At 46.4% G+C, this 22310-nt stretch overlaps 1 protein-coding gene and 1 long non-coding RNA gene across 5 annotated transcripts in view; one reads left to right on the top strand and one right to left on the bottom strand.

Annotated features, from left to right (window-relative positions):
- Window positions 1–1375, bottom strand: part of LOC135973356 (uncharacterized) — a 27072-nt gene extending 25697 nt beyond the window's left edge. For 2 of the 4 annotated variants that reach the window (XR_010590162.1, XR_010590160.1), the window contains exon 1: window positions 1116–1375. This is a non-coding gene — a long non-coding RNA (uncharacterized LOC135973356). The remainder of the gene's footprint in view (window positions 1–1115) is intronic. The other 2 variants (XR_010590161.1, XR_010590163.1) reach the window with 2 other exon arrangements.
- AIRE (autoimmune regulator) overlaps window positions 1–6335 on the top strand; it is a 19238-nt gene extending 12903 nt beyond the window's left edge. Inside the window, exons 11-14 of the mRNA XM_065556251.1 lie at window positions 1756–1877; window positions 2340–2436; window positions 4449–4517; window positions 5129–6335. Coding sequence (XP_065412323.1) covers window positions 1756–1877; window positions 2340–2436; window positions 4449–4517; window positions 5129–5209 — 369 coding nt within the window. The 3' untranslated portion in view covers window positions 5210–6335. The remainder of the gene's footprint in view (window positions 1–1755; window positions 1878–2339; window positions 2437–4448; window positions 4518–5128) is intronic.
- Window positions 6336–22310: the final 15975 nt, after the last annotated feature.

Below are 22310 nucleotides of genomic sequence, written 5' to 3' on the forward strand. Positions count from 1 at the left end.
CTGTCTCTCACAATGCTTTGCTAGTGACCAGCAGCAAACCCCTCCGGGTGCTGTTATCACTCAGCACAAAAGCATGTGGAGCCCCCACCCAGCTAGATTGCATGAATGCTCCCAGAGTCACTCATGAATAGGGTGACCAGATGTCCCAATAAAATCGGGACTGTCCCGATATTTAGGCGTTTGTCCCGTGTCCTGATCGATCTTCGGTCGGGACGCTGCACTCTGCCTTTTTTTCCCTCCGCCAGCAGCACTCAGCTGTTCTTGGCTTTTTTTTCCCCCCTCTCCTCTGACTGCCAGTAGCACTCGGCTGTTCTCGGTTGTTGTTTTTTTCCCTCTCCTGAAAACCAGAGGCTCCCCCACTGTAAACTGATCCACACATTGCTACCAGTCTGGACCCAGCTAGACTTGCATGTCAGAATGCAGAGTGAAAGGAAAAGTTACAGTGGTTGTTACTTCTCTGCTCTGTCATTATGGTGATAAGCATGGTGTAAATACCTAGACGCTGGACGTATGCATAGCTAAGGGAGGGTGCATAATCGCCTCTGACTGCCGGCAGCACTCGGCTGTTCTCGGCTTTCTCCCCGCCTCCTCTGACTGCCGGCAGCACTGGGCCACACTAGGGAATTGGGAGAGGGAACTGTTTGTGTCATTACACGAGTAGCACTCGGCTTTTTTTTTTTTTTTTGCTTCGCCGGTGACACCCCGCCCTTGTGTCCCAATATTTTCTTCCTGTCATCTGGTCACCCTACTCATGAATTACACAGAGAAAGGCACCAGAGGCAAATCCCCCCAGCTCCCAGCACTGTACCTCAGGAATATACTGTCTTGCACTGCTCAAGATGGGCAATGCAATTTATTAATTGGTTCACCACTTCAACAATGGAAAGTGGATATACACCAGCCTTTGTCAAACCTGAGCAGATTTGCCACACACTTCATACAAATTCACTGGTAAAGATAAACAGTAAAACAAATGTATTGACTATAAAAGATAGATTTTAAGTGATAGGCAAAAAGTCAGAGTTAGTTACCAAAAGAAAAAAAATATAAGCATGCAGTCTAAACTCTCAACCCTATTAGATTGGGCAACAACTAGATCAAGCAGTTTTTCTCACCCATTGGATATTGCAGTCCTTAATATACAGATTTCACCCTTGAAATCTGAGCCAATCTCCTCTGTTGGAGTCTTGTCTTCTCAGTATCTTAGTTGCTTGCAGAATGGGTGGGGGCAGGAGAAGGGCCCAGTATGTGTCCACTCTGCCTGTTTTATACCCTCAGTCCGTGTGCTTGGAAAACACAAGTACAGGCATGTCTGGGGGCATTGCTGAGTCTCCCGGCAAGGTTGAGCAATTCCCCAAGTGTGGCCTCATGCAGGTGAGTCATTGAATTGTAGTTCCCTTGCTGGACAAAGGTTGTTGATGGGTTGTTTGAAACCCCGCCCGGGTGTTGATTACTTTTCTTGCTGTTGCCTCTGGGGAGCTAATGTCTGGCTGATTCCCCAATTTACAGCATGTTTTAGTGACAACCGTACTACACAATCTCATAATTTCATATGTATTAATGATATACATATATAGATAGAGAAATGACTCTCAGCAGATCATAACCTGATACCTTACAAGGCATGCTTTATATGTAAGATCACAATTATATAAAAATGAGAAATATGGGGGTTACAGGATGCTCCCCCAAGGTATAGAATGCCACAGTGGGGCTGAGAATAAAATCCAAATTCTCCGCCTTTCCTTTCCACAGAAACTGACAGTTGGTGAGAGATGTGGAGTCTGCAAGGGAGGAGGAGACATGACCTACTGTGCCCAGTGCTTCAAGGCCTTCCACGCCCATTGCCACTTCCCTGCCCAAGCAGAGCGGCTCAGGTGAGGTGCACAAGTGCAAAGGCATTGCCATCTCCCACCCGGCTGTACCTGATTTAATCCAGATACAGGTATTTTGTCTATTATTTTACAAGGGAAAAGTTACACTTGCTGGACACTGCTGTTCTCCAGTTTCTTAAGATCAAAAGTACATTTGATTCTCTCAAATCTCTGGTAGCTCCCCATGACTCTGGTATTTTGCACTCATGCTCTATGTTCCAGCCCCCATGCACATGCACTATATTCCACTAAGGGGTCTGGCCAGTCTTTAGAAGCTGAAGGCTACTGGCTTGCTGTCAAAGATGGCACTGAAATTCTCTATACTGTCTTAAATCCTTCATAGTACTCTGCCTCACTTATCTTTTCTGATCCAAAATAGCAACATATACAAAGACTCTCCTTAATTTTTCCAGTCTGCAGGGTGATGCTTTGACTAGGATCCATAATCTTTATCTTCTGTTCCAGTGAAACCTGGCTATGCAAGTCCTGCTCTGGCAGCTCTGGAACCAGTGGCCTGGAGGGAACAGTGACCTCAAATAACCCTGCACTAAGAGCAGTAAAGGTCAGTACAGTCAGAGCCTTTTCCGCAGTGCATGCAGAAGTCCTAGATGACTTTTTTAGGGCTACTTAGCAAAGTGCGTTTCAGTGGGAGCAACCTCTTCCAGCAGATGCTTAGCCCTCTTGTATCATCTGCCATCAAAGACTCTCAAAGCACTTTACAAATACAGGTATACTTATATGGACATATACCTATCTCATAGAGCTGTAAGGAACCCTGAAAGGTCATCGAGTCCAGCCCCCTGCCTTCACTAGCAGGACCAAGTACTGATTTTGCCCCAGATCCCTAAGTGGCCCCCTCAAGGACTGAACTCACAACCCTGGCTTTAGCAGGCCAATGCTCAAACAACTGAGCTGTCCCCCTGTGAGGTAGGAAAGCTCCAGCTTCTTTTACAGATGATGAAATGGAGGCAGAGACATGTTGTGCTCTACCTGGATCTGTGGGGGAACAGAATCCAGATCCTGTGCTTTAACCACAAGGCCAACCTTTCTAGCTGATCCACGTCTTCTGTAAAGCACCATACACATGCCTAGGGCTAGAGTATAACATGCTTATTATAAGAGTAACAAGATTCACAGTTCCCCTGAACTTAGTACACAGTTCCAAGTCCATCTGGTTAAGGGAATCCCCTGTACAGCCTGGTATAGACTGGAGGTCAAATTTTTAGAAGCCCTTTTGAGAATGTTACCAGAGAAGCACATATCGCAGTATATCACTTCATAGACACTGCCACACTTACTTACCACTCTAATGATTGCAGAGAAGACATAGCCAGTCACCTTGCCAATATTCACTCCAAGAACCTCAGTCATTCAGGACCAGAAGGGACCACCATGCTAATCCAAGTAATGAAAGCATAACCAGGAGTGGCCACATTTACTGATCCTCCAATAATCTTCAGAGAGCCACAAGACACATAACCTGGCCCACAGGGCAGCGCCTGCTGGAGAGTAGGGATTCTGCCCTGATCTCCCCCCAACAGGGCTAAAGCCCTTAGACCTCCTTCTCTGCAGAACAGAAACCACTGGTCTCACTACACCACCACAGGGCAGAAACCCTGAGCTCTCCCCCTCCCCCCGCCCAGTCTGGTAGGCAGAAAATGGGGGAAGGGGCTCTGCAAGCCACATTTTACCTGTAAAAGAGCCACAGGTGGTTCACAAGCCACAGTTTGGCCATGCCTGCCATAATCATCTGTGTAACATCCCTACTCTGGCTTAGGTTCTTGTGAGTTTAGCACCACTTTGTTCCCAATTGCCTCACTATCTTCTAAACAAACTGCATGGAGCAACCAGGGCCGGCTCCAGGCACCAGCCGAGCAAGCTGGTGCTTGGGGCGGCAGCTTGTAGGAGGCGGCATTCCGCCCAATCCTAGGGCAGCACGGCTGCTTTTTGTTGTTGTTGTTGTTGTTCCGCTCCGGCCTCCCTGTAGGGGGCAGCGGCGTGGAGGACGGGAGTGCCCTGCAGCAAGCCTGGCAGGGTAGCCCGCATCCTTCCCTCCCAGCTGACCGGAGCGGTGCGGAGCCCTCCCGGTAGGGGGCACAGTGGGAGGGGCCGCGTGGCAGGGCCCCGCTGAAGCCCTGGCCGCCCCTCTTCTCTCTCTCCCCCCGCTCCCTCCCCCTCCCCCTCCCCCTCCCCCTGCCCCCGCTAGCCAGGGCACATCTGAAGGGCAGGGAGTCTCCCTGCACCCTGGCTCTGGCCGCGCCACAGGTTTTTTTTTTTTGGCTTTGCTGTTCTGGCCGCTGCGGGTTTTTTTTTGTTTTTTTGCTTGGGGCGGCCAGAAAGCCAGAGCCGGCCCTGGGAGCAACAAGTGTCTTTAATTCTCAGTAACAGATGAGCTTGACTGGAATTGATTCTCCTCTTGGTTACAGAAGGCTTATGTTGGTATAACTACATTGATGACAATGGTATTACTCCATCATAAACCAGTGTAACTGGGTAGAGACTCAGACCCATTGTGTTTAACATTTCACCTTCATGTTGGGAAACTGAGCAGTCTGGCCATGTTCTGGATTCCAGGCAGTGGAAGAATCTGCTGGGAATGACCCGATCCTGAATAAAGAGGAGTTGGACTCTCTCCTGGGTGAGGTAATAAACCATTTCATCTTCTCATCTCTCCAATTTTATTTTATGCAAGAAAATAGTCCACAATCTGAATAGAGCAGTTCCTACAGGTCCTGGAATTCACAGGCACTCCACTCACCTCTGTTTGCAAAGGCTCCCTACCCAATCCAGGCCTAAAGGCAGCTGGGTCCAAGTGCAGAAATATTGCAACACCTTCAGCAGTCCAGGTATGACTGTACTGAATGGGCAATCCTGTGTCAATGAGTATTCCCTGTAAGCCTTGCTGCGCCATCAGAAACCCCTGCTGGCAAAAGGTGTAGGTTAGGGCTCCTGGGGAGCCAGCGTACAGGCTGAGGCAGGATCAGAGACTGAACAGGCCCATTTACAAGGCTGATAATGCGTAAAGCAGGTTTATTTTTGTATACTGTGTTTGAAATTGGTGCCCATTAAAGTGGGGACAGAGAGCAAAGGCATGCACATGCAAGTGCCTCATATAGCCAGATGAACCAGTTCTCCTAATCTTCCTCTCTCACTTGGAGAAAATCTTCTTACTGCCCTCATGAAGCCCTTCCTTTGCTTTCCTGAGATGCCCTGAATACATACTACCCCTTTGTTGTCTTTGTTTTGTCTTCCAGAGCTCCTTTGATGGGATCCTGCAGTGGGCATTCCAGAACATGTCTCGTCCACTCTCAGATACTCACGGATTTTTCTCTTAGCTCCTGCTGTAATTGTGGACATGTCATACCAACTTGTTGCCCTCCATCAGGGCCTCCCAGTGGGGCAATTTGCCCCAGGTCCCGGGCCCTGCAGGGGCCCCGTGAGTCCTGGCCGAGAATCCCTTCCCTGGCTACTCACCCGGCAGCGGTCCGGGTCTTCGGCGGCACTTCAGCGGCGGGCCCTTCAGTCGCTCCGGGTCTTTGGCGGCATTTCGATGGCGGGTCCTTCAGTGCTGCCGAAGACACGGAGCAAGTGAAGGATCCGCCACCGCCGCCGCAGACTCGGAGCGCCGCCCGGTGAGTACAAGCATCGCAGCGGGTGGTGCCTTTTTTTTTATGTCCGCTCCCCCACTTTGCCCCAGGCCCCCTGAATCCTCTGGGTGGCCCTGCCCTCCATACATTGGACTTGACACTAATCATCTTTAAACATCTTATGCCGACATCTTGGGATATACAGGATTTTCCCATGTTGAATCCTTGTTCATTTACTTCCACTTCTACCACTTTATTACAGTGCTAGGCTGGTTTCAAATTAATATAATGAGAGATTCAGGGTCTAAGGGTTTCAAAAACTTCACTTCCTTAATCTACAAAGGATCATATACCATCCCTTGGATTTTTGTTTCCCTGTGACCCTTTCTTTCCCTGTTGTATTCACAGTCCATCTGCTAATATATTACTGGATTTATCTCACAGGAAAATTGCTTAAGAGCTAGTAGGATTTTTTCAGTTTTGTTTATTCCTGAGTATAGGATGTAGATTTGTTCTCATTTTCCATTAAAAATAAATCTGTATGCTCCCCTTAATCTGAAATAAAAGGCATCTAGAGTGACTGAAACATTCATGTTCTTTAGCCCTTTGTAATTGGGAACACGACAACACACAAGAGAAGGGAGGAATATAAAAATATTGCTAGAGCATGCAGGGGTGTAATCAGGAAGGCCAAGGCACAATTGGAGTTGCAGCTAGCAAGGGATGTGAAGGGTAACAAGAAGGGTTTCTACAGGTATGTTAGCAATAAGAAGAAGGTCAGGGAAAGTGTGAGACCCTTACTGAATGAGGGAGACAACATAGTGACAGAAGATGTGGGAAAAGCTGAAGTACTCAATGCTTTTTTTGCCTCAGTCTTCACAGACAAGGTCAGCTCCCAGACTGCTGCACTGGGCAACACAGTATGGGAAGGAGGTGAGCAGCCCTCAGTAGTGAAAGAACAGGTTAAGGACTATTCAGGAAAGCATGACATGCACACGTCTATGGGTCCAGATCTAACGCATCCGAGGGTGCTGAGGGAGTTGGCTGATGTGATTGCAGAGCCACTGGCCATTATCTTTGAAAATTCATGGCAATTGGGGGAGGTCCCAGATGATTGGAAAAAGGCAAATATAGTGCCCATATTTTAAAAAGGAAAGAAAGAGAACCCGGGGAACTACAGCCTCACTTCAGTCCCTGGCAAAATCATGGAGCAGGTCCTCAAGGTTTTTTTTTGAAGCACTTGGAGGAGAGGAAGGTGATCAGGAACAGTAAACATGGATTCACCAAGGGCAAGTCATACCTGACCAACCTGATTGCCTTCTATGATGAGATAACTGGCTCTGTGGATATGGGGAAAGCGGTGGATGTGGTATATCTTGACTTTAGCAAAGTTTTTGATACGGTCTCCCACAGTATTCTTGCCAGCAAGTTAAAGAAGTATGGATTAGATGAATGGACGATAAGGTGGATAGAATGCTGACTAGATTGTTGGACTCCATGGATACTGATTAATGGCTCGATGTCTAGTTGGCAGCCGGTATCAAGTGGAGTGCCCCAGGGGTCGGTCTTGGGGCCGGTTTTGTTCAACATCTTTATTAATGATCTGGATGATGGGATGAATTGCACCCTCAGCAAGTGTGCCAATGACACTAAGATGGGGGGAGTGGTAGATACACTGGAGGATAGGGATAGAGTCCAGAGTGACCTAGACAAATTGAAGGATTGGGCCAAAAGAAATCTGATGAGGTTCAACAAGGACAAGTGCAGAGTCCTGCACTTAGGAAGGAAGAATCCCATGCACCGCTACAGGCTAGGAACCGACTGGCTAAGCAGCAATTCTGCAGAAAAGGACCTGGGGATTACAGTGGACGAGAAGCTGGCTATGAGTCAGCAGTGTGCCCTCGTTGTCAAGAAGGCCAATGGCATATTGGGTGTATTAGTAGAAGCATTGCCAGCAGATTGAGGGAAGTTATCATTCCCCTCTATTCAGCATTGGTGAGGCCTCATCTGGAGTACTGTGTCCAGTTTTGGGCCCCACACTACAAGAAGGATGTGGAAAAATTGGAGAAAGTCCAGCAGAGGGCAAAGAAAATGATTAAGGGGCTGGGGCACATGACTTACGAGGAGAGGCTGAGGGAACTGGGGTTATTTAGTCTGCAGAAGAGAAGAGTGAGGGGGGATTTGATAGCAGCTTTCAACTACCTGAAGGGGGGTTCCAAAGAGGCTGGAGATCAGCTGTTCTCAGTGGTGGCAGATGACAGAACAAGAAGCAATGGTCTCAAGTTGCAGTGGGGGAGGTCGGGGTTGGATGTTAGGAAACACTATTTCACTAGGAGGGTGATGAAGCACTGGAATGGGTTACCTAGGGAGGTGGTGGAATCTCCATCCTTAGAGGTTTTTAAGGCCAGCTTGACAAAGCCCTGGCTAGGATGATTTAGTTGGTGATGGTCCTGCTTTGAGCAGAGGATTGGACTAGATGACGTCCTGAGGTTTCTTCCAACCCTAATATTCTATGATTCTAAGGGGAAATTTATTTCAGTCTGTCTCCTTAGCAGTCTCTTCTCTCATTGCTTTGGACACCCCATCATTTACTCATTTGCCCAGACCTAACTCCATTAACCCGCCCCCCATGCAAACATACGTTCACTGTGCCCTCACCTGGGGAAGGGAGTTCTGCTGCTGCTCGGAGGGAATTTTCTCCCTCCTTCCTGCAAGACAGGGCTGTAGCAAGGGGAAGCACTGAGTTGGGCTGAGGCAGGGCCGGCTCTGGCTTTTTTGCCGCCCCAGGCAAAAAAGCCTCCGGCCGCCCCCCCCCCCCCTCCAGCGCGGCAGGGGAGGGCGCCGGGGGGGAGAGCGGCTGGAGCCCCAGGGGGAGGGCGGTGAGCCCCGGCCGGGGCTCTGCTCTCCCCGGCGGCCAGGGGGAGGGCGCTGGAGGGGGAGGGTGGCCGGAGCCCTGGGAGGAGGGCGGAGTGCCCGGCCGGGGCTCCACTCTCCCTGGCGGCCAGAGCGCCGGGGGGAGGGCGGCGAGCCCTGCCGTGGCCCCACTCTCCCCGGCGGCCGGAGCCAGAGCACCGCACTGCGCTGCCCCCCTCCAGGTGCCGCCCCAAGCACAAGCTTGGTGGGCTGGTGCCTGGAGCCAGCCCTAGGCTGAGGGGAATGATTCAGGTGCATTTCCACCACAGACGTCAACATTCTCCTGTGGCCTCCACACACACGACACAGGGGAACCTGAGAGTTGAGCTGCTGTGACTAGCCACAAGTGTACCTGTGTCTGAAGGATGTTGGTGAAGGATGTTGTGAGAGAAGCCTCTTGGGGAATACCGAGCAATTCAAGGACAGGGAGCTGGGCCACCTGGAGAGCAAAGCAACACTGTTCATCAACACATTCATGTCTCTGAGTATTTGCAGCCTAATGCTCCTAACTGGCAAGAGCATTGCAAATGTGGTATCGTCTTAGGGCACCCGAATAACTGTAGCTCTGTCCTGGAGTGACACCATGCAACCATCAGACTGATTAAGGCATTTGCTTTTAGTCCCCAATTAGCTGTAACTGATTTTTAAAGACAGATTTTTATTTTCCTTGTGGCATCACTGCAGTGTGAAGGTTGGCCAGGTGAGCCTTCACATCTTTGGATTGCTCAAGTTTAACTGCACCTCACAGTTTCCTGCATTTATATTGCTTGTGTGATAAATGAAGGGGGGAGGTAGCTCCCTTTTATGGACACCCAGCCAGCCAGTTAGCTACAAAGTCCCTCTTGGTGGCTGCTTGCTTTACCTGTAAAGGGTTAAAAAAAGTTCCCCAGGTAAAGGAAAGGGAGTGGGCACCTGACCAAAAGAGTAAATGGGAAGGCTAGAACTTTTTAAAATGGGAAAAAAGCTTCACCTTTGTCTCTCTGTTGTTCTCTCCGGGCTGAAGAGATGGGGGCAGCTGCAATGCTGTGTAATGTTTGGACCAGGTATGAAAAATCATTGTCCATACCTAGAAGGATTCATTGGGACAGGGAATGTTTAGATAGACGTGATTAGGTTTATTTATTTTATTTTCTGTAAGGCTTGTGGTCTCTTCTGTGCTAACCCCAGATGCTTTTGTTTTGCTTGTAACCTTTAAGCTGAACCTCAAGAGAGCTATTTTGGGTGCTTAATTTTTGGAATTGCTCTTTTAAAATCTAGCAAAAGCCTAAGTTCCAGATGTATTTTCTTTCTTTTTGTTTTTAATAAAATTTACCCTTTGTTAAGAACAGGATTGGATTTTTGGTGTTCTAAGAGGTTTGTTGCATATGTTGTTAAATTACCTGGTGTCAACAGCTAATTTCCTTGTTTTCTTTCTCAGCTCGTGTGTGTGTGTGTGTGTGTGTGTGTGTGTGTGTGTGTGTCCAAGCCAAGGTCAGAGAAAAGGTATTTTAATTTTAGTTTAATACAAACCTGGAGTGGCCAGTATTAATTTTTAAAATACTTGTGGGGCCCCCACCTTTTGCACTTGAAGTGCCAGAGTGGGGAATCAGCCTTGACAACTTGTTTTTGTGATAACTACACCATCCATACCATGTGTTTCAGGTTGAATTACTGATAAATACGCTCAACCTTAACATTTGTGTCTGGAAATTCCTGTTTATAATAAAAGATCCATACTTTAAAAGCAAACAAGAAACTCAAGGACGTTACTGTCTGACATTTCTAATTATTTGAAGATACAGTTTTCCTTCCAAAAACTCACTGAAATCTTATGTTTTGGCTACATTTAAAGAAACTGATTTAACTTCCTTTCCTCATCTTAATTTCATTCTGCTATAATTTTCTTAATAAAACCAACTGCACTGATTTTTTTCGAACATTATTATTTTTATCTGCTCTCATTTAAGCACATTTATCTGCAGAATATAAATCTCAGGAGTGGAATTTGATTTCCTACAGCCCCTGCATCTTCCTTTGCTATCTTTGCCTGAAACACAGACCAACATGTAAGTGTACATGCCATTAGGATATTTACAATTTATATGTTAATTGTAACAATGAAATTAGTGCTGTTTTGTATGCATAGACAAACATTTGCACACATTGTGACAGCCTGTACCCCATGTTCATCACATTTACAAGACAATGATAAATTTTGTACAAAGTATGCCTTGTAAGGTATCATTTGAAAACTCATAATCTGCTAAACATTATTGTCCTGGTAAAATATGTGTGGCAACCTTGTATGTAAAATTATAAGATTCTACTCTATGAATTGTTGTGACATGTTCCAATGTTAGAAAAATAGCCCAAAACAGTTCCTCAGAGACAAAAAGCACCTCAGCTAGGTGTCAGTATAATCAAATAGACTATCACCTGGGTAAACGTGCACTCTTTGACAGGAAGTAGGGTGTGAACAACAAATTTACCTTTTAGGCAAGGGAACAGTTGAGGGTTCCTGTCGCCTGTACCCCAGCTGGAGATAATCCTCAAAGAGGAGAGAAAGATATAAGAATAGAGGCCACTCAACACAAATTACCTATCTCCTCCATTCCTCTCTGCTCACGGCAGCAACACCTGAAGAAACACTGAACTGGGGGCGGACTCCTGACTGGGAGGCTTTCAGCAAAAAGCATGAGATCAGAAAAGCCTTTGCTTTGAATTCATTTAGTTTGTGTTTTATATTTTATTTTCTTTGTAATCAATTCTGACTTTTATGCCTCATGACTTGTAATCACTTAAAATCTTTCTCTTGTTAATTCACTTGTTTTATTGTTTTATCTAAACCAGTGTATGTTTGGAGTGAAGTGTTTGGGAACCTCTATTTGGGATTACATGATTTGTGCATATCATTTTCTATTATTGAAATAACAGACTTTCTATGAGCTTGTAATGCACAGAAGGAAAGAGCTGGGCAGTACAAGACACATTTTTCTGGGGACAAGCCTGGAACTGTGAATTTGCTGTCACCCTGTAATGTAATATTATGACATGCCTACAATTCAGATGGGAGTGATTTTTGCATATTAGAGACTGTGTGTGAGCAGGACCAGGCATGATTGCTCTCCCCAGGTAGAAGATTTGAGGGGACACAGCTGTCCTTCTGTTCACATTGTATCCTGAGGAATGTCACACACACATACACACTACTGTTGCGTATTTTGCGGCCACATTGTACTTTTATTACTGACTTGTATTGTAGTAATTGGATATTACAATCACGACAAGGGCCCTTTTCAATTTTGTATCAAAATAACCAACATGTTTGTATTCATTTCTGTCAAAACATCCCTATTTTAAAAGTTCTGGCTGCTGCCACAGAATTCAGCATCACTGATCTACAGGTGTTATAAACAGGGAGGGAATCCTTTAGTGGGAGATTGGGGGGCTGGATGCCTTGATTGTCCAGCATTAACAGTCATGCGAAAGATGGGAGACTCCTGTTCAAATCTCTTCTCCCCATCAGTTCACCCGTCAGCATGTCATATTTGTGCTGCCCAGTGAATGTACAATCATAGCACTATTCAACTGAGTCTTTAAAATATATACCCAAATGGCACCCTTATCTAAATAGAAATCTGGGGATTCCTATGCAGTACTATAAAGGCCCAGTGCCTCTATAATAAATAATATACAATGATGGATTCATTGTCAGCTCATACAATGATCTCAGCCATCACCTGGGTAGTTTACAGTTGTATTCAACCCCCTCATTGATTCAGAGTCTGGCAATCCAACCATCTCCACTGGCATCCATCTAGTATTTAAACACATGGCTCTGTCAAACTGATTGGCATTACCACACTGTTGGCCTTGGTCCCTGTGGCACGAGAACAAAGAGCGAGATAGTGGAGTCTCTGGGAAGGTACCCATGTCCCACTTCCTTATGACCAGGTTTTTAAAGCTGCCCAGCCGCCTGCCTTACACTGTGATATCCCCAGCAAGCCACCCTGCCTAACTGCCAGCACCTCTGCATTGCTTTTCACTGATGGCTATGAACAGCATATTCCCAGCAATTACAAGTTACTATGCAACTCTTTCTAAGCAAGCAGCTTTATTCTTAAAGTAAAAGCATTTCAGAGAAAGCATACGCAAAACAATAAAAGTTCCTATACATATGCCCAAAACTTACCAGATGTCACTCATCAGCCTTATGGAGGCCAAGCAGGCCAAAGTCTTTCCAACCCTTTTGTTTTTGATTTCTCAGATCCTCCTTTGAACTTGATGGAAAGAATGCTGCTTCTGACTGGATAGTGGTTGGTTTTGTCAGTCACAGAAAGCTTTTCTCTTCTGGTCCAAAAGGGCTGTAATCTTAATGTTGTTGTTGTCAAACCAGTCCTGATGGTAGCAAAGCCAATGGATTCCTCACAAACCTCATGGATGGTCTGTTTTAGGGCTTCCCAGTCTTCTTTGACACTTGTGCTGTCATTTCCAGGTGTGCATATGGCCAGTTTTTCACTGAGGAGTATTTGGAAGTTCTCTTGGTGCACTGAGGAGTGAAGTCTTTTGAAGTTGTATTTGCGGTCTGTGAGATTTGGATTGCGTTCTATATTTCAGTGCAATCCTGATGGACATGATTGACCTCACGAGGCGGTGTTCAGTCCAGCAATCATTGACTCCTCTCATGACATGGGTGATTTAGACATCTCTTCAATCCTGTGTTCTTACAATGACACAGTCTAGGAGGTGCCACTGTTTTGAGTGGGGAAGTTGTTTTGTACTTGTTGCTTTGTCTGAAGATTGTGTTTGCGCACATTTGCTGAGTAGAAGGATGCCATTGGAATTGTCTTGTCCACTCCTTCCTTCCCAATGTTGCTACTCCATATGTTAGCATCTCAGCCAACTCTTGTGTTAAAGTCTCCTAAAAGGATTATCTCATCTGTTTTTGGAATGGATGACAAAATGTTATCAAGGTCAGTTTAGAAGGATTCTTTCTGTTCTTTTTCAGCATCAAGAGTTGGTGGATATGCATTAATCATAGTGGCAAATGACTTATTAACCAATTGGATGTGGAGGGTCATAAGATGCCGGTTGATAACAACAAGGAGCTCAGTCAGGCAGTTGGCTAGCAGGTTTTTGATTGCAAAGCCGACACCTGTCACTTGCTGGTTTCCTTTCCAGAAGAAAGTGCAACCACCGCTCTCTTCCCTCAAGTGGCCTTCATCTGCATGTCTTGTTTTGCTGAGAGCAGTGATGTCAATGTAGTACCTCGAGAGTTCTCGAGCAACATTTGCTGTTCTGTGTTTGGGTCTTTCACTTTTTGATCCGTCTAGTAGGGTACAGACATGCCAAGTTGCAAGAAACATTTTTGGTTTTGACCACATTGGGAGTGATCCCTCTGGACACAGTTCTCCAGTCAGGTATCATGGGATATAGCCTATATCCCCTTTTTAGCCCCATCTCCGTATGGGGTGAGCAGAAGGGTTCCTAAAAAGGCCTGCTCAATCATGACCACTGCTGCTGAAAATGCCCCCCATCCCAGTACAGGGATGACAACCATCTTGCGGTCACCGCCTGTGTGTGCATCTCTGACTAGGGACTCCTGGTGATCACTTCACCTATCCCTGTCACCACTCGCTCATCGCCGCAGGACTTTTATGGGTAGGGGTGGGGAAAAAGTTCTTCCTGTGAAAGAAGCCTGCGCATGAGTAGTTTAATGTGGAGGAGCAGATGTGCACCAGCAGCCACACAAATCTTGGCAGAAGAGGCACCTGTGTCTGGTGGCAAGGAGGTCCAAGATGATCGGGTGTTTCTCCTCCGTTGCAGCCTTCGTCCACCTTTGCAGCCATTGAGAGGTGATCCTGCTTCATCCACCTGTTCTGACATTGAGGTCTTCTACTGGGTTGTGCCGTGCTAGACTGCACTTTGTCTAGTACTTCACCTTCAACCTTACTGCTGTAAGCAGAGTCAGAATGAGCTCTACCCTGACATCTGGTGGTGAGTGGTGAAAAAGGAGTTCAGGGGCTGATCTAGTTTGCATGGGCACACCCACCCTGCCTATCATGATGAGACTGCTTGCCCAAATGGTCACTTTGGCTGCTGCAGGATCCCCAGTCTCTTTGTTATTGGGGCAGGAGTAATAAAGTGTTGTTATCCTGGTTATGTGAATCAAGGACAGTAGAACTGTGCTTGGCATTTTATGATGGAGGGACTCGCCCTCAACTAAGTAGCACTTGCTCTGCAAGGGACATGGGTTCCAAAGCCCAGTGAATAGAGAGAGGCTGGGAACAGGTATGTGTACCTGGTAGTGTGGGCCCTAAACACATTTTGATTCTTCCTCTCCCCACAGTATAATAACAGAGCTAATTTTGACTCCATTAGGAGTCTTGTTATATGTTACAGAGCTGAAATTGCTGATTCCTAGGTCTAAGTATTAGACATACTTTGGGCTAGTGGTTCTGGGTGCGCCAACACTGAGGCTCCCCTACTAACAGCTGAAATCATTAAAGTGCTAAAGTTACTAAAATCTGAAGTCACTGAGAGCTGTTTTAAGTGTGCGGGGGGGGGGGGGGGGGAGGCTGAAGACATGGTGAGCGGCTAGCAGGATGGCTGGCAGAGAGGCATGGCAATCGGGCGTCGACCCAAGCAACAGAGCATGTAAGGTGCCTCCATACCTCCCCCCCTTCCACTCTGGCTGGGAGGTAAACTCTGCAGATGATCTTCTGAACTCTGGGGCTGCACTGACCAAGGACAGAAACTGTGGGAGGGGTGACTTAAAACCCTGAGGGGAAAAGGACACTGCCAAACTTACTTGGGGGTGGGTCTTTTGCTCATGGTTTGTATTATGAATCCTGTTTGTGGTGTTTCCCCACATAATGCCATATTGTTTCCCTCCTTTATTAAAAGGCTTTTGCTACACTCAGTCTCTGTGCTTGCGAGAGGGGAAGTATTGCCTCTTAGAGGCGCCCAGGGGGGTGGTATGTAATTGTTCCAGGTCACTGGGTGGGGGCTCGAGCCGGTTTTGCATTGTGTTATTGAAAAGGAACCCCTAGATACTGAACCCGGCCCTTGTTGCTGCCGACTCTGACGGGCAGAAGGGTTACACTGCCATAGATGACCCTACCAGGAGTACAGGACTACAGACAGCATCATTATTAGGGTCTTAAGTATACGCAACATGGTAGTATAAAGATAACGAATCCATCAAAGAGCAGTGGATGGAACACTACCAAAAGCTTCTAAATTGAGAATCAACTATGAGTGACAACACCATCAACTCCATCCCTGGAAAACTCTTGCCAACCCACCAACATCTGAGGAGGTCTGCAAAGCAATTAAACACATGAAGAACAATAAATCACCAGGCCCTGATGGCATGCCAGCTGAAGTACTGAAAATGAGAGAAAAAAAACCTAACAAGCTTCACTTGCTGCTCCTCAAAATCTGGCGCACCGAAGAAATCCCTGCTGACTTATGTAATGCTAACATCATCACTATTTTCAAAAAGGGACACAGAGCTGTCTGTGGCAACTATTGAGGCATTGCCCTCCTCTCGATTGCCAGGAAGATTCTTGCTAGACTCTTATTGAATCGCCTGCTCCCTGTTGCAGGGGAAGTACTTCCAGAGTCCCAGTGTGGCTTCAGACCATCACAAGGCACAACTGACATGATTTTCGCAGCCAGGCAGATCCAGCAAAAATTTCAAGAACAACACCAGGAGCTGTATATGGCCTTTATGGCTCTGACCAAAGCCTTCAACTCTGTCACCTATGAGCCTCTGTGAAAAATCATGTCACAGTTTGGCTGCCCAAGCAAATTTATCACCATTGTAAGATTCCTCCATGATCAGATGACTGCCTCCATCTTGTGCAGTGACTCTACCTCTGAGCCCTTTGTCATCCGAACTGGCATAAAACAAGGCTGTGTACTGGCACCCACCATTTTCTTAGCAGCTATGAAAACACTAATCCAAGACAGTCTACCACAGGGCATTGGCATCCAATATAGGATTGACATCAACCTCTTCAACCTTTCTTGTTTCTGTGCCTGAACTAAAGTAATATTGGCAACAGTAACCAAACTCCAGTATGCAGATGCTTGTGCAATAGTTGCACACTCAAAGGAGGATCATCAAACACCCTTAATTGCTTCTCTGAAGCTTACAAAAGCCTAGGGCTAACTCTGAACATCAGCAAAACAAAAGTTCTCCACCAGCCAGTCCCCCGGTCAATCATCAGACCCAACAAGGAAGCTCTATATCACTAGTTCTCAACCTTTTGTACTGGTGACCCCTTTCACATAGGAAGCCTCTGAGTGTGACCTCCCCCTTGTAAATTAAAAACACTTTTTTGTACATTTAACACCATTATAAATGCTGGAGACAAAGCGGGGCTTGGGGTGGAGACTGACAGCTCGCGACCCCCTCCCATGTAATATCCTCGTGACCCCCCTTAGGGGTCCCGACCCCCAGTTTGAGAACCCAGTCTATATCGACAAAGAAGAACTGGAAAATGTAGAACACTTTACCTATCTCTCACAGAAGGCAGATATAGATGTCAAGATTCAGCACAGAATTCGCTGTGCAGGCCTTGCCTTTGGCAGACTGTCTCACTGCGCGTTCAACACTCACAACATCAGAACACACACTAGACTTTTAGTTTATAAAACAGTGGTAATCCCAACTCTCCTCTATGGCTCTGAGACTTGGGTGACCTACAGAAAACACTTGAAAAACCTGGAACGCCAGCACCAGCACTTTCTTTAGAAGCTCCTCAACATAAAGTGGGAGGATCATCCTCACAGAGGCCAACATCTTCAGTGTTGAGGCCCTGATTATCCAACACCAGCTAAGGTGGCACGGGCATGGTGTCTGTCTGATGTACGCTTACCAAAAAACTGGTGTATGCCCAACTCACCAAAGGAGAAAGGAAACGGGGAGGTCAAAAGAAACGCTTTGAGGACATCCTCAAGATAAACATCAAAAGATGTGGCATCGACATCACACACTGGGAGAGAGCAGCCCAGGATAGGGATAACTGGTAAAGACTTGTCAGAGAGGGAATGTCCATTTTTGAGGAAAATCACCTTGCCCTGGTCGCAGAAAAACACCAGAAAAGAAAGGAAAGACTATCATCATGCAGCCCAACACTGTTTTCCAACACTACCTTCAATATCTGCCAACGGGCCTGTGGCTCAAGAACTGGACTCCTCAGCCACCAAAGGATCCATGAAAAATAAAACCTGTGAAAGAGATCACCGCCGCTGCCGCCATCAAGTCTGTTTTTTTAACCCTTTGAACTTGTCCTAAAGCATCCAGGCAGTCCACTGGCTGTGGGAAGTGACAAGGGACAGGATGCTTAGAGGAGAAAATGTCAGTTGGGTGCCAAGGAAAAGCTTTAAGCTCAATTACATCCTGAAAGTAAATGCTCTTTAGATGAGACCTGCCCCAGCTATGGAGATACCCCTGGAAACCCCTAAGGCACAGATCTAAAGTTTTTACACAAGAGGCCCTAAGGAAAGCTTAAAAGACCAGATAGGCTTGCAGCGCTGCTGGCTGGGAGCAAGCCTTTCCTTGTGCTTTAAGTGCTGTTGGTGGGATAATGCCTCACCTTTTCTCTTCAGAACAGCTTGGGTGGAGAAAAGCTTTATTTAAGCTGATGGATTCCAAATGTTTGGAGTTTGATCCTTTGATAACCCTACAGTCTCAGTGTGGCAGTTTGCTTCCTACAGATGCATGAATAGCTCCTGCACCCACTGACCCATTATAGTGGGTCTCCCCATATCTGCAGAAACCTGTGGATTAGTGGTTTGGCCTCCATTTAATCCTTGGGCTTGAGGCCCAGACTGCTACAAACCTGTCCCCCGGGAATTAGACAGGTATTCCCATACACCTGGCAAGAAAGATGTTTGCCTGCCACCAACCTGGGCCAGACCTCACCTGATGACCAGAAAGGGAAGACCAACCCAGTAGGCCATGCAGCCCCTCAAATTCGTAACCACAGAATTTCTAAAATTCCTGTTTTTTTCTCTAAGTGTCCAAGTTGCAAAAGCCTGGTAAAAAAATGAAAAATCTAACAAATCTGTGAGTGCGCTGTGTCATCTGTCAGTCACAGAAGGGGAAGTTTTTTGAGTTTTGCTGGGAGTGCCTGAAACCCTGGAAAGGAAACCCAATCTGATAAGTGTCAGAATGAATGATGCACTGAGTTCTTATAATAATCGTTGTTATAGTAATGTTATAGGTTGTAATTTCATGCATATAGGTACGAGGCTGAAAATGTGTCCTCATGGCTGAAAGCAAGTCCTGGCAAAAAAATACTCCAGACGCAGAGGGTCAGTTCACACCTTATCAGAGCATATATGGGACAAACCCAGCCCATCTTTAGAGGAACAAAGGACACTAGCCTAGAAAACAACAAGGGTTCCGTTGGACTAGATATACACCTATCTCATAGAACTGGAAGGGACCCTGAAAGGTCATTGAGTCTAGCCCTCTGCCTTCACTAGCAGGACCAAGTACTGATTTTGCCCCAGATCCCTAAGTGGCTCCTTCAAGGATTGAACTCACAATCCTAGGTTTAGCAGGCCAAAGCTCACACCAGTGAGCTATCACTCCTCCCTGTTAGAGACTGTGATGAGATAATTCTCACCTGAATCTGAAGGGGGACGGGCAAAGAACATGATAAAAGTGAGAGACATTTGCCATTCTCTCGCTCTTCCACCTCCAGCTACAGATATCACCAGCAAGAGACTGACATGCTGATCAAAGGGGGGAGCCTGGCTTAAAGTCAACAATCCAGCCTGTGGTGAGAAGCAGCTAACTTTGTAAGAGCCCTGAAAGTGTTAAGATCATCTTTAAATGCATTTTGCTTTTATTTCATTTGACCAAATCTGATTTATTGTGCTTTGACTTATAATCATAGTTAATAAATGTGTTTGTTTATTCTACCTGAAGCAATGTGTTTGGTTTTAAGCGTGTCAGAGACTCCCCTTGGGATAACAAGCCTGGTACAGATCAATTTCTTTGTTAAAGTGATGAACTCATATAAACTTGCAGCGTCCAGCGGGCATAACTGGACACTGCAAGACAGAGGTTCCTAGTGTTGTGTCTGGGACCGGAGATATTGGCTAGTGTTGTTTGGCTGCACGATCCAAGGAGCACCTTACATGCCAGAGGCTGTGCTTCAAGATACGAGGAGTGTGGAGTTCGCACAGCAGAGCAGAGTACGGCTGGGTTGGATTGGAGTGACCTAGCAGATCACCGGTCTGGATAACACCAGAATGTCACATACCTTATTTGTGTTTCTAGTATGCTTAGGCCCAGTAAATAATAGAGACAGCTGTACATTATTTCTATTCTTGAGTCTACAAAAAAAATCCTATATACATAAATTACAATTGTTTGGACATGTATATGTGCATATTCATTTATTTTTCCGAAAGCTACTTAAGTATTTTAGGAAAAATATATCTCTGGGCGGGTATGTTGTTTTTCGTACAGTTATTTGCATGTGGTGGATGGCCTTTTTTCCCCCTCCACATTGGAGCTGATGTTTTCCATATCAGTCCATTCATCACACAGCTGTCTTTAGAGCACTCAGACGATTTTAATACTTTATTTCTCCTTATATGGTGAAAAGTACTAAACTTATGACCAATAGTCAATTAATTCTGCTAGGGGCCTATAGACTTTGTATACTCGCTTATTTTTAGTTGTCCCAAGAGAAGAGTTTTAATTTTTTAACAGAAGCACAAATTGAAAGGGGCATTAAGAATTTGGGGGGGGGGAATCTCAGTTTTTGTTAAAATTAGAAAAAAAAATCATTATTTAAAAGCGCTTTTGACAAATTTCTTTGTTTTAAAGTAGTTAGGATTCTCTGTTTCAAGCATTCCTGGTAGGTCACTTCCTGAAAATAACAAAAACGAGAAAGTCAATACTTATCAGTTCTTGTGACAAATTTCTCGTGGAATTTTAATCTAAAAGGCATTACCTTTCTGTCCTGAACATTTGGTTCAGCTGCACCCTGCTGGCAGCTAACAACCTGGACAGCTCTCTCCCTGGCAGGCATTACACCACCATCCCTTCCTGATGTGGTGTTGCCTCCAGCTGCAGTGCAGGAGTTGGTCTCAACCCCCCCACCACCTGGAAGCATTTGGCTCCCCCCGCTGCAGAAGTATCAAGAAGACTCTCTCCCATTCTCTCAGCAGTTCCTGAGACCTTACCCTTTCCCTTGGGGGTCCCAGCATAAAACTCCCTCCTGCTGCAGGCAAATAGTTTAACCTGAGCTACATGGAAAAAAATCAAGAAGTAGGTTGACTAAGGGGTGTTCCATTCTCCCCCCTCCCCCGGTAAAACACTTTCCAAACCTTCGCACAGTACATGGATTTTAGCTAGTGGTGCAAGGCATCCACTTTCTCTCACAATCGCTGCCATTTTGCCAGGTAACATACTGGCCTTTGGGACCACACTCTGCTTAACCAGAGAGATCTGGAACCCCTTATCCCTCTGCCCCAAGTACTCCCTGCCATTAATTTTGACAACCTTAACATACTCCATATCTTGTTCTGTAGAGGCTAATCGCACAAAACCAATATGATAGGTTTCAATTCCATATGTGTGTGTGTGTGTGTGTGTGTATTCCTGTGTTGAGAACAGCAGAACTAACATGAGCTATTGGTTGCCTGCTTCCGCCTAGCATAGGGCATTTATACCTCACATGATCAGTGGAATTACACTGATTGCACCTTTTGGGCTCTTCTGTTTTTACAGGAGATTTGGGATGAGGGTGAGCAGTAGACGGATGTTTTTGGGTGAGAGACTGTTTAGGCTCCCAATCCCCCTTCTCTCATCCCAGGGACAGAATGGGATCGTCCCTTTCCACCAGTTTTAAATCCCTCTTTCTGGGGCCTGCCCTCAATAGACTCCTACGTCTGTTCAAAGGCGTCAGTTTAAAAAGCCATCTCATCCACAGTCTACATTTTTATCCCATAGAGACTGCTTTACTTCAGCCTTACATGTGCTTAGGAAATGGTCTTGAGCAACGAGATCAAGCATTCCTTCAAAACTCGCCACCTCTTTACCCCGCACCCATTTTCCGAACAAATCTTTCATTTTGTTTACATAGTCCCCATTACTCATACTAATATCCCTTTTAAGATTTCTAAATTTAATTCTATATGTTTTACAGGTAATCTGAAAACTTGCAAAACAGTATTTCAAAATTTCCAATAGTCTAAAGCATTTTCAATAGACATTCCATTGAATACATTTCGAGCTTTACCAGTTAATTTCGCAATCAGGATAGGAACTCTATCATCAGTGATTTCATGTATTACACAAATCCTTTTGATGTTAGTCAGATATTCAGCAATATTATCCTCTTCACTGTATGCAGGACATAAGTGTTCCCATTTGTGGATTTTTGGAGTGACGGGAGTCGTTGGGGTCAGTACTGGATTACCATGGCATCACTGGCGCCAGGCCCACAGTCCAAAGGGGCCCTAGCCCGGCTTGCACTTCTCCGCCTCCCGCTTTCTCCTGCAGGGGCAGGAAGCTTGGTGCTGTCAGCTCCTGGGGCTGTTTTGCTGCAGCAGCCAAGCTCTCCCCTCCCCCACCTCTTCCCCACAGGGTGCTATGTTCCTGCCCCTCCCCCATCTCTGCTGCCAATCAGCTGTTTGCCAACAGAAGGGAGGGGGAAGAGCGGAGCTTCAGCATGCTCGCTGCTGAAAAGGTGGGGGAGGGGACTTGGGGGAGCCCCCTGCCATGAGCACCCCCACAACCCAAGCGCACATCCCCAGCCCGCTGCCCTGACCTCTCCACCCCCTCACCCTCCCAGCCCGCTGCACCCCCTCACATCTCCCCTGCCCTGACTCCTGCACCCTGCCACATACCCAGCCCCCCAACACCCCAGCCCTGACTCCTGCACCCCCCCACACACCCCAAGCCCTCTGCCCTGACTCC

This window comes from Chrysemys picta, chromosome 9 (genome assembly GCF_011386835.1).
Source record: "Chrysemys picta bellii isolate R12L10 chromosome 9, ASM1138683v2, whole genome shotgun sequence".
NCBI lineage: Eukaryota > Metazoa > Chordata > Testudines > Emydidae > Chrysemys > Chrysemys picta.